Source organism: Chiloscyllium plagiosum, chromosome 24, assembly GCF_004010195.1.
Source record: "Chiloscyllium plagiosum isolate BGI_BamShark_2017 chromosome 24, ASM401019v2, whole genome shotgun sequence".
In the NCBI taxonomy this organism is placed as follows: Eukaryota; Metazoa; Chordata; class Chondrichthyes; order Orectolobiformes; family Hemiscylliidae; genus Chiloscyllium; species Chiloscyllium plagiosum.
Window position 1 is genome coordinate 49311371 of NC_057733.1, and position 11703 is coordinate 49323073.

At 38.8% G+C, this 11703-nt stretch overlaps 1 protein-coding gene across 6 annotated transcripts in view; it reads left to right on the plus strand.

The window, feature by feature from the left end:
- Positions 1-11703, plus strand: part of helz (helicase with zinc finger) — a 273673-nt gene that overhangs the window by 71879 nt on the left and 190091 nt on the right. For all 6 annotated transcript variants that reach the window (XM_043715064.1, XM_043715069.1, XM_043715066.1 and 3 more), the window contains 2 exons: positions 1409-1709; positions 6098-6365. In XM_043715064.1, the coding sequence (XP_043570999.1) occupies positions 1409-1709; positions 6098-6365 (569 nt within the window). The remainder of the gene's footprint in view (positions 1-1408; positions 1710-6097; positions 6366-11703) is intronic.

Genomic DNA, 11703 nt, shown 5'->3' on the forward strand with positions numbered 1-11703 from the left:
TTAGGTCCCATTTGGAGTACTGTGTCCAGTTTTGGTCCCCACACCTCAGGAGGCATATACTGGCACTGGAGTGTGTCCGCGGAGATTCACACGGATGATCCCTGGAATGGTAGGTCTGACATATGAGGAATGGCTGAGGATCCTGGGATTGTATTCATTGGAGTTTAGAAGATTAAGGAGAGATCTAATAGAAACTTACAAGATAATACATGGCTTGGAGAGGGTGGACGCTAGGAAATTATTTCCGTTAGGCGAGGAGATTAGGACCCGTGGACACAGCCTTAGAATTAGAGGGGGTAAATTCAGATCATAAATGCGGAGACATTTCTTCAGCCAGAGAGTGTTGGGCCTGTGGAATTCATTGCCACAGAGTGCAGTGGAGGCTGGGACGCTAAATGTCTTCAAGGCAGAAATTGATAAATTCTTGATGTCACAAGGGATTAAGGGCTACGGAGAGAATGCGGGTAGGTGGAGTTGAAATGTCCATCAGCCATGATTGAATGGCGGAGTGGACTCGATGGGCCGAATGGCCTTACTTCCGCTCCTATGTCTTATGGTCTTAAGTCTGACTCCTGACGTGATGGCAGAGGTTAGGCTGCTAAAGCAGCTGGAGATGTCTGGGCTAATAACAGTTCCTGAGGAAATCAAGAACTCAATTACGAGAAAGAACGGTCATTAGCTGATCTTAGGTTACAAGATATAAGACCAGAATTAGGCCATTTGGCCCATCAGTTCTGCTCTGCCATTCAGTTATGGGCAAATATGTTTCTCAACCCCATTCATCTGCTTTCTCATTGTAACCTTTGATCTACTTACTAATCAAGAACCAATCAATCTGTCTTAAAGGCAGTCAATGTCTTGAACTCCACATCCTTCTGTGGAAATTAGTCCCACTGATTCACTACCTTCTGACTGAAGAAATTTCTCCTCATCTCCCTTTCCTGTCTGCTTTTATATCCCTAAGTATTCTGAGAGACCAAATAAGATCTATCATCCCACCCTTATAGGTATTCAGCAATGGCACGACCACCACCATTTGGGGTAGGGTGTTCCAATGGTTCTTGCAACCCGTTTGAGTGAATTAACTTCTTCTCTTAGTATAACTTATAATATTTTGTGACCCCACCTTTTATTTTTGTTGGTCAAGAAAATGTATCTTGGCATCTACCCAATCTAATTCCTGCAGACTGATTCTGTGTATTTGGGTGTCCAGAAATGGAACTAGCGAATCCAGTTAAAAAGTGAGATCCCATTGCTGTCATAATGTATGCTGTCATTAGTTTGGAAGCACTGAGAAAGAAGTTACAGGCATTTTCAAGGAGAAAGAACAGGTGATCAATTCAGGTGATATATATATATAATGCTGCTTTTGGAATTAATGTTGGGTTAATTTTTTTTCTCTCCTCAGCCTGCACGTTTGCTGTATCGAATAGCTTTGCTCTACGATGCTCATCGTCCTCATTTTTCTATTATGACTGTTTCTGTTGGTGATCTCAACACCCAGGTGGTACAAGATGTACCTGAGAACTGTCAGGAGTGGCTTGGAGGAGGGAAGATGACTCAGAATGGAATGGACCATTGTATCTATAGAGTCAGTGTACAATTCAATACAGAAATATTTGGAACTTTTCGTCAAACTGTAGTTTTTGACTTTGGATCTGAGCCAGTCCTGATGCAAAGGATTATGGTGGATGCTGCTTCAATAGAAGGTCTGTATTAGATCATTTTTGCTGTGTGCATAGAAAGCTTGCTGTTTGCTTTCAGTATTGGAAATGCCAAGACGTATTGAAGAATCTAAAGGGCCCAGAAATCTCCTTTGACCGTTTTATTTGTGCCATGGTGAAGGAGGTCTGCTAAGAAAGTTAATTAAAGACAAAAAAGGATGTCAGTAGTTAATAGACAAACAGACATGAGAGAAAAATTGGTGATTAACAATTCTAACAATTTCCCCTTCAGAAGATATAATTGTGAAAGTTTTGGAGTAGGGCAATAGATAGAAATTCGCGCCCAAATGATCAGAAGTGAAATTAGGCGGCACTCATACATACCAAGGATGTTCAAAATTTGGAACACTCTTGTGCAAATGGCAATTGATGCTAGATCAACTGTTAATTTTAAATTGAGATTTAAACAATATTTATTGTTTAATAAATGAATGGCAAATCTCATTGAAAGCTGAAATTATCTACTCCTGTTCCTATGTTCCAAAGTTAAATAATAGTCCCTTGTAAGTAGCTGTGGCTTTTCACTCTATAAAAAATATAAATATGTTGCAGGTGGTTTGAATGTTTGATGGATCCCACTTATATGATTGCTGTATGCCCCTTGAGCCTGCTTCACCATTCATTCAGTTGATGGCTAAACATCAACATCCACTTTCCTTATCCTGTTATTCCTGTAGTGCCCAAGAATCCAACGCTCTTAGTCTTGGATATGATTTCATTTGTTCATGTATTAACTGTCAATGCACGTAGAGAATGAAGGGGACTCTAAAGATTCTTGGGGTGTGACATTAACTATCTCAAGAAACCAGAGATATTAATTTCCTCTACTGTCTGATTTCTATCCTTCAGACATTGTACTATCATGCTACCATATCAACAGCTTGTATCTCTCAAGTACTTTGGATGAAATAAACATCCAAATGTACTTAATAGAAGTGGCAAGGTGACCAAAACTCTGATTTTAAAAAGTGATAAAATTTGAAAGATGGAAAGAAATTAGAAGAAATATTGCAGTTTAAGTCACTGTTATTTTATGCATCGATGAGAAAAGTGAGACACTTTTTTTGTTGTAGTTTGAGATTTTTGGCCATCTTAGCATGGGAATTACTACTTGTGAATTTATATTACAACTATTACTAACAAGTAATTGAGGGTTTAAATAATGTGACAAAGACATATTGGAGCCCCTAAGCTTAAAATTAGGACACATGTTAATAAAAATCATTGAAAGTTCATCAGCTAACCATTGACAAGACATCCTAAAGTATCAATGGTATACTGTAAATATCTGAAAAGCTTGGAGAGGCTGAATTAATTCGTGCATCAGTCTAGTCTGATTGCATGGAGCCGATGCTTTAATGTTGTAGCAGTTGACTTTGTCAGTAGAGCTCCAATTAACACGATGACCAGGACAAAGTTGGAAATGAACAACTAACTTCCAGATCACCAGGAGGAAAGGATAGCAAGGTTATCAATTCTTAGTGGAATGAGGAACATGGTCCATAGGTTGTTAGTCTATTTGTTTATTCCCCTTGGTCAATTCAGAGAAGGATTCAGCAAAGTCACTGTTTCATCCACTCACAGGGACAGTGTACCAGCGATTAATGCTGGAAATAATGCAGAGTTAAGTTGAAATGGAATTAAAATTACTACAGATCTTTCCAATTCATTCCCTTAAACAGTTGCAGAATAAACCAATTTGTGACTTGAATTTTAGCCTTAATACATCAAAATGTAAATAAATCTACCTTTTGAAAATTCAAGAAAGATTTAAATTTATATATTGCCTTTCTCAGCCTAAGAAGTACTTTTGAAATTGGTTGTTGTTGTAATATAGCACACCCAGCAACCGATTAGTTCACTGCAACCCCCCCCAAACAGTGGTGCAATGATGTGATAATTGAACAGGTAGGAACATCCGCAAATTTCCAGTAGTTGCTACATTTAACCTAGGGAACAATACATCCATTTGGTAAGTTAATGTTTAATATTAGGCAATCATTAAAGAAAGAGGCCAGTGACTTTGAGCTGGGAAGAATATCTAGGACTGACTGTAACTTGTAACAGCTTTATATTCCTTGTTCATCTCTTTTATTTAGATGCTCAGTGTTTTAGAGACTGAATCCAGGCTTTATGGAGTGTGGATTCACTACTTTATAGAAAAAGTAAAATCATTTGATCTCTAGTCATCTGTCTGACAGTTGGTGTACTGCATAATGGTTTTCTGTTACAATCCCTGGGTGTCCTAATCATTTACTATTTTAATATAGGCTAGCGAAAGCAACATGGTATCTGGAGCAGAGGCAAAGTGGGGTCCACTTACTAGATCAATCTGTGATGTTGATTTTGAGAAAATATGAAGTACAAAAATCTTTTGATATTAGCCTTATATAAACTCTATGACTGAGCATCTTCTAAGGTAGAGAAGCCCAAATTTCACTCCTAACTGACTGAAACCATGTTCTGGATTCATCAGCTCATTGAAGGTAGCTTCTCAGCATGTACCTTTCATTGAACCTTTACTGTTGTCACTGGGAGAAGAAGCCGTGAAGTTACATAATTGCTGTTTCTTTGATTCAAAATTGATACTGTGGAGCTTGATGACCTGTTTCACCTTATCTAAAGCAACAGAACTGCAGAGCCATAGTCTGTATTGTAGAACCACAGTCTTTTTTTAGCAAGGTAAATTTGGACCCAATCTCCAGAGATATTTCTAACAGCTCGTGGTGTGGAAGCAGACAGTATTGGTTCATTAAAATGCAAATTAGATTCCTTTCACATAATAAAACTTTCTGACAGTGCTCGAGTAATTTTAGGCAGTAAAAAACAACTAACTTGGTTTGAATATTTCAACTGCATGTCTGATTCCCAATTTTTTATCACTGGGGTTTTGTAAGCCATATATCTGGGTCTGTTGTAGACCAATTAATAGAGGTTGATTGCTGCGATTGAGTAAACATCTCCATTATCATTATGTCAAGCCAACTACCAGGCTGCTGATAGATGGAAGTGATGGACATTGGTCCTTTCTCACAAAGCAGTTCCAGTGTTCCGAAAAGAGAAGTGAGTGAGCCATAGTTTTTTACAGCATTGCAAAAGGCTCTTTGGCCCAAAGCGTGGCCATGCCAGCCATCAAGCATCTATCTATTCCAATCCCATTTTTCAACAATTGGCCTGTAGCTTTGTATGATATGACATTTCAGGTGTTCATCTAAATACGATTTAAATGTCTTGATGCTTCCTGCCTCTACCATTCCTTTAGGAAATAAGTTTTAGATGCCCGCCATCCTCCAAATGTAAAAATGTTTCCTTAAATCTGCTCTCACCCTTATGCTTCTTAGCTTAAAACTGTGCCCTCTGGTTATTGACTTCTGTTCAAAGGAGAAGTGTTTTTCCTTATCCACCTCAATCAGATTGTCCCTCACCCTTCTCTGCTGCAAGGAAAACAACCCAAGCTTAGGTCGTCTATCTTCATAGCTGAACCACTTCAACCGAGGCAATATTCTGATGAATCTCCTCTGCAATCACATCCTTCCTATACTGTGGCAACCAGAACAGTAGACAGTACTCCAGCTGTAGCCTAATTAACATTGTATCCAGCTCCAACACAACCTCTTTGCTCTTGTATTCAAGCTTTGACTAGTAAAGGCAAGTAACCCATATGTCATAAAATCATCAAACCTTACCCTGCAAGTTGAGGCTATTTGAACTATCGCATCTCCACTGACCCACTGAAACACATCCCACCCAGACCACCCTATCCCCACAAGTCTGCATTTGCCATGGTTAATCCAAATAACACACATTCTTGGACAGTATGTGGTAATTTATCATGGCCAATCCACCTAAACTGCACTACTTTGGACTGTGGTAGGGAACCGGAGCACTTGGCAGAAACCTATGCAGGCATGTGTAGAGAGTATAAGCTGCACTGTGTCACTGTGCTGCCTATCTTAACTGCCTTTATCTGTCTGTCCGACTGCCTTCAGGCATCTATAGATATGCACATCAAAGTCACTCAGGACATGAAGTAAACATTGACCATTCAATGTTTACTCCCTTGCCATGAAACTACAATAAAGATGCCTTGTAATGTAAACCTGATTGAATATAATTGCTTGTCACTAATTCTTTGCCGGTTTAACTTGGTATTACTGAGCTTACTCCCAGTTGCTGAAGAGCAGACAGGTAGCTGGCTCTGTGCTGACTGAATCTAGCTGGAAGTCAACACCTACTGCTCTGGTTTAATCTGTGTGCTTCTTTAGTTTCTATTAATTTAACTTCTCATGTTCCCAGAGGCTAAGAAGATGATACAGAGATGTAGAAACAATTTTTTAGTTAAAGCAAATACTGATTATAAATTTAATTTACAGATTTAGAACACCTGATGCAAGCAAGGCAGCAACTTCTCACCACAGCTAAACGATGGGATTCCACTTGTAAAACAATTGTAGAGTTTGAGCCAAATGAAACTACTGACTTGGAGAAAAGTCTCTTGACCCGGTACCAGATTCCGTTGTCTGCAGACCAGCTCTTCACACAATCTGTGCTTGACAAATCATTGACCAAATCTAATTATCAGTCTCGATTACATGATTTACTGTACATTGAGGAAATAGCACAGTATAAAGAAGTCAGCAAGTGAGTACAATGTAGCAGATAACATTTAATTGTTTCACAGTGTTAATCTTTTTTTGTCTCTATAGATGTATTGCAAATGACTTGCTTTTGCTAAGCGGATCCTGTATACAGGGCGAAAGGATTTAAACCTTAACTCCTGTTATGCTGCAGAATCAAATTATTGCCAATTGTTTTATTTCTGGGCATTTATATTTCAGCCTTTGAAGTAACTTTTGCAGTGGTGTTTTCTCATTTTCCCTAACTTTACAATTAATTCAGAACTGTTCCACAGTTTATTTCAAAAATGCTGATTTGACACTGATGCTCAGTGGCTCCTGCTCAGGGATGTTTCAGTTATTGAAGAGGATCTTGATTTTTTTAATTTCTTTTTGGAACTTAGCTGTTCACCGTAGTGATGGTCTGCTGAAATATTATTAAAGCATTGACCTATGCAAAAATTTATCAAACAAGAATTACTGCATTTAAAAGACATCTGGATGGGTACGTGAATAGGAAGGATTTAAAGGGTTATGGGCCAAATGCTGGCAAATGGGACTAGATCAGTTCAGGATGTCTGGTCAGCGCAGGTGATTTGGACTGAAGGGTCTGTTTCGATGCTATCTAACTCTATGCTTAGCTTTTAATTTTTTTTCCTCAGCATCTCCCCGATGCTTGATGATTTGCACCAGGTGTGTTGTGAACAAGAGAGACTAGAAAGACCCAGATTTAGTTTGATTTTTGATGACCTGTTATTTTTGTCAGGGTGACAATAATAGTGGTGCAATTGACTTCAGTACTTGCTTCTGGGAAGGGGTTGGTAGGAGTGTGATTGACACAGTTCCTTAACTCCCTTTTTTGTTTTGAAGATTTCGTACTCATATACTCGAATATAAGTTGACAACTCTTTTATTGTCAACATTGGAAGCCATACAAAGATCTTTGCAATTGACGTTTGAGTTCATCAAAGCCATCAGTACAAATGTTTTGAACTGTTTCTTGAATCACCAGTTACTATTTTTCATCTGTTCACATGCCTTCAGAGTTTGGTTAAAACGGTTTTTCTTTATTATGTAACAGCAATTCTTCCACCAGATGGAGCACTTATGACACATAAGATCTGTCATCCAAGAGTTAGGCACGGTGACAGTGCATCTATCCCATATCTCCTATGAATTACATTTTTTGGGTATTAGGGCCAGCCTTCATTTCGAGGGAACCCCTGGGTTGACAGTCAGAACAGCTGCAGTGATCGTTTAAATTAGGATTGTTTCACTTGCACTTTCACTTGTAGAAAAGTTGTATTTAGCTGTAGGAATAGAATAACTGATTCACCCTTTATAATTCAAATATAATGTAAATTGCTTTTACTTGCATTTTTTCAATTAACATAATTAACATAACTGCAAAGATGTGATAGCCACTTATTTTATTTTAAAACTCGAGCTTGTTTTAATTTGCACTGCAAGAAAAATACACCATCCATATATTGAAAGGCTTGCACTTTGACAGTTCTATTCATTTTAATTCTATTTTCCTGATTTTGATAATGCTTGAAAATAGTTTTCATGAAATTTGCACAAGTCTATATATTTGACTTTATTTAAATTTAGAATATAAATTATTTTTGAAGAGAGCAAATTAACTAGTTTGCTGCTTTCCCTTTTCATGTTGGACAGTATGGCTCTTGTGATCCAGTTGTAGTGTCCCTACCTGTGAGCCAGGATGCATCAGTTCAAGTTTCATCTGCTCCACAGGTGTACCGTAACACGTCGGAGCAGGTTGATTAAAAATATGTATCAATATTTGGTTACTTGATATGTTACATGTTCAGTTACTTGATGACAGACTATGTAAGCTTTAGTAAAGTGCTTCTCTTTTTCCTCTATTTTTCTGCAGGTATTGATTTGCTGGCTAATTATTCCAAGGATATAAAGTCCTCTGGTGCCTCACCCAATAACTATTCATCTGAGTCTCACTGTTAGTAAAATATTTGACCACTTAGGTGTCACAGTTGAGTATTTCTTGCCCCGTACTCAATTTTGATAGTGGTCATTAGGCACAGTAACAACAATCTTGACCAACTTTGCTTGCCTTACTCTTTAAGTCCTTTCACCCACTTAAAGCAAGAATGCTGAGACCATCTGTAATTCACATATTACAGCTAAAGTTAAGATCAAATAACTCAGCACAGGCTGTGATATGGACCTGATCTATGTTGCACCACATAGGCCTGCTGCTCATTAACCAGCGCAACTCAGAAATCTGGAAGCTGTGTTTAACGCTGGCTAAAACTGTCTGCCTGAATGAAACAACACATTTTATTTTCCAATATGTTGTGCCAAGGATCCTCCAGGTCTTTTAAGTGCCTTCATTTTGTCTCCATTATATGCTTCTGACCTTGCTGTTTACTGCTATGCATGAGCACTTTAATATTTCACAACAGAAAAGAAGTTTTAGAAAGGGAGAAATGATGTTTCAAGTCGAATATTACTGTTCTTTGGAATTTGAGAAAGTTAGAAAAGTGATGGGTTTTCTGTGAAAAAGAGTAGTGGAAAGAAGTGTGAAAATGAGCAAGTCAGGGGAAAGTTCGAGGGTGAAAGAGATTGGAGGGCACAAGCATTTTGGAACAAAAGGCAAGTTTATGGTCTGAATTGTTGAACATAATGTTAAGTCCAGAAGATTGTAAGAGCTTAAACAGAAAATGAGGTGTTGTTTCTCTAGCTGGCATTAACTTCTCTACAACAGGCATAAGACAGAACTGCGAGATGATGTATTAAAATGGCTAGGGATGGGCAGGTCAGCCAGCGATACCCACATCCTACAAGTGAATGCTTAAAAAAATTGCTCTTGGCCTCTGCAAGGTAAGAGTAGATACCAGGTGACAACAACATTCCCCTTTCTGACAGATTTGATAAATTCATGGTAAGGTCTGAGGGAATGGAGTGCAGCAATGAGTGAATTAAATGAAAACTTTAAACCTTAGCTTTATTTTATATTTTACTTTGGCTAAAAATAACAGAAAACCAATATCTTTGATTAGAGGAGTTAGTATCAGAATACAAAATGTGCATCCATATCTTGTTGCTTCATAGTCACCAAGTATGCATTTTCTTGTAGCATTACTTGATCATCAGCTAATATACATCATTTTGGCTGATAGTAAAGTACAGTAATGATTATGGTTTTGTGCTTTATCTTTGGGATGGGTCTTAAACCATAGTTCCATTTAGAAAAATGGAAAAGATCCTATTGCTGTGTTCAGAAAAGAGCAGAACTCTCCTCATCCTGATCAATAATTTTACTTCAATCATATTCCACCACTATGTAATGAGTCTCTCATTTACTGTGGGACCTTCAGTGCTTTGACTGTTGTATTTGCTTCTGACTTCTCAACAGTGTTTTAGAATGTTCCAAGATTGGAATAAGAGTTCTTTTTAATTGCAAGTTCTATCTGCTTTTCCAGTGGTCATATAAGACCAGATTGCTCATCAAACTCAGCAATGTCATGATGAGAGAGAATAAAATAATATTAGGACATGGCAAATCTAAGAAATTCACCTCCATGAAAAGTAAGAATGCATGTTTTTGATTTGGTTTCACATTGTTTTGCTCTTTTGAAGAACTTGCAACATTGGCATAGGAGAAACATATGACTATTCTGGTCTGTTTTGCTACATTGCTAGATATCAATTTACCAAAACAGTATATGGGAGTCAGTCTGCCTTCAACAACTGTTTGTTTGTGTTTCTTCTGTCAACTAAGATTTCATCCTGGTCTGTCTCTTCCTAACCACTCTGCTTTGTCGGGCAAAACCAGATCTTTATGGTTTAAACTGCTGAACAAGATGTATTTGTCCCACTAGTTTTGTATATCTTAACCAACCTGTTCAGACATATCGTTACACACCTACAGAGCAGGTCGGACTTGAACCTCAGTCTCCTAGCACAAAGTGAGGGACACAGCCACTGCACCACAAGAGTTCCTACCCAAACTTATCCTTTATTTTAGTACAAGAATCACCTGATCATTCCAGGATAGTACTGCAGTGTCAGTCTCATTTCGATGATCATGAAATAGAGTTTGATCCTATGATATTATGAATCTCAGACCTGAGTGGTACCAATTGTGCCATGCTAAATGTTATGCTCAATCCCAACCCTTTCTTTTCTTATATCTAGACCTGTTATCACACAACTGAACAGCTTTCTCTATCACCAAATCATCTGTGACAGTTTTCTCCTATTCACCAATTAACTATCAAAAGGCTTCAGTTCTAACACACCAAGGTTGCATCTGGACTCACTGCACGATTGACCATTAGATACAGGAGCAGAATTAGACCATTCAGCTCCACCATTCAGTTGTGTCTGATTTGTTTCTCAAACCCATTCTCCTGCCTTTTCCCTGTAACCCTTGATCCCTTTACTAATCCAAAACGCATCTATCTCTTTCTTAAAGACATTCCATGACTTGACCTTAACAGTCTTCTGTGGCAATGAGTTCCACAGATTCACTACCCTCTGACTGAAGACATTCCTCCTCGTTCTAAAGGGTTGCCCCTTTACTCAGAGGCTGTCCTCGGTCCTAGTTTCTTCTAGTGGAAACATTTTTTCTATGTCCACTCTATCCAGGCCTCCCCATGTTTTGTAAGTTTCAATGATGTCCCCCTCATCTTTCTAAACTCCATTGAGTACAGATCCAGGGTCCTCAACTGCTCCTCATATGACAAGCCCTTCATCCCTGGGATCATTCTTGTAAGCCTCCCCTCAACTCACAATGCCAACGCATCCTTTCATCGATATTGGGCCCAAAACTGCCCACAATATTTCTTATACATCCTCAGCAGTGCATCTCTGCTCTTGCATTCTAGCCTTGTTGAAATGAATGCTAATATTGCATTTGCCTTTTGAACTGCCTGCCAGCTGAGCCTGCCTGTTAACCTCAAGAGAATCCTGAAATAGGACGCCTTCTTAGTGTAGAAGTTAAGGCTGGACACTTTAAAACAATGTTTAGTCAGTGGTATAGTGGCTCAGTGGTTAGGATTGCTGCCTCTCAGTGCCAGAGTTTGGTTCCAGGCTCAGGCAACTGTCTATGTGGAGTTTGCACATAGAGTCATAGAGATGTATAGCATGGAAACAGACCCTTCGGTCCAACCCGTCTATGCCGACCACATATCCCAACCCAATCTAGTCCCACCTGCCAGCACCCGGCCCATATCCCTCCAAACCCTTTCTATTCATATACCCATCCAAATGCCTCTTAAATGTTGCAATTGTACCAGCCTCCATCACTTCCTCTGGCAGCTCATTCCATACACGTACCACCCTCTGCATGAAAAGGTTGCCCCTTACGTTTCTTT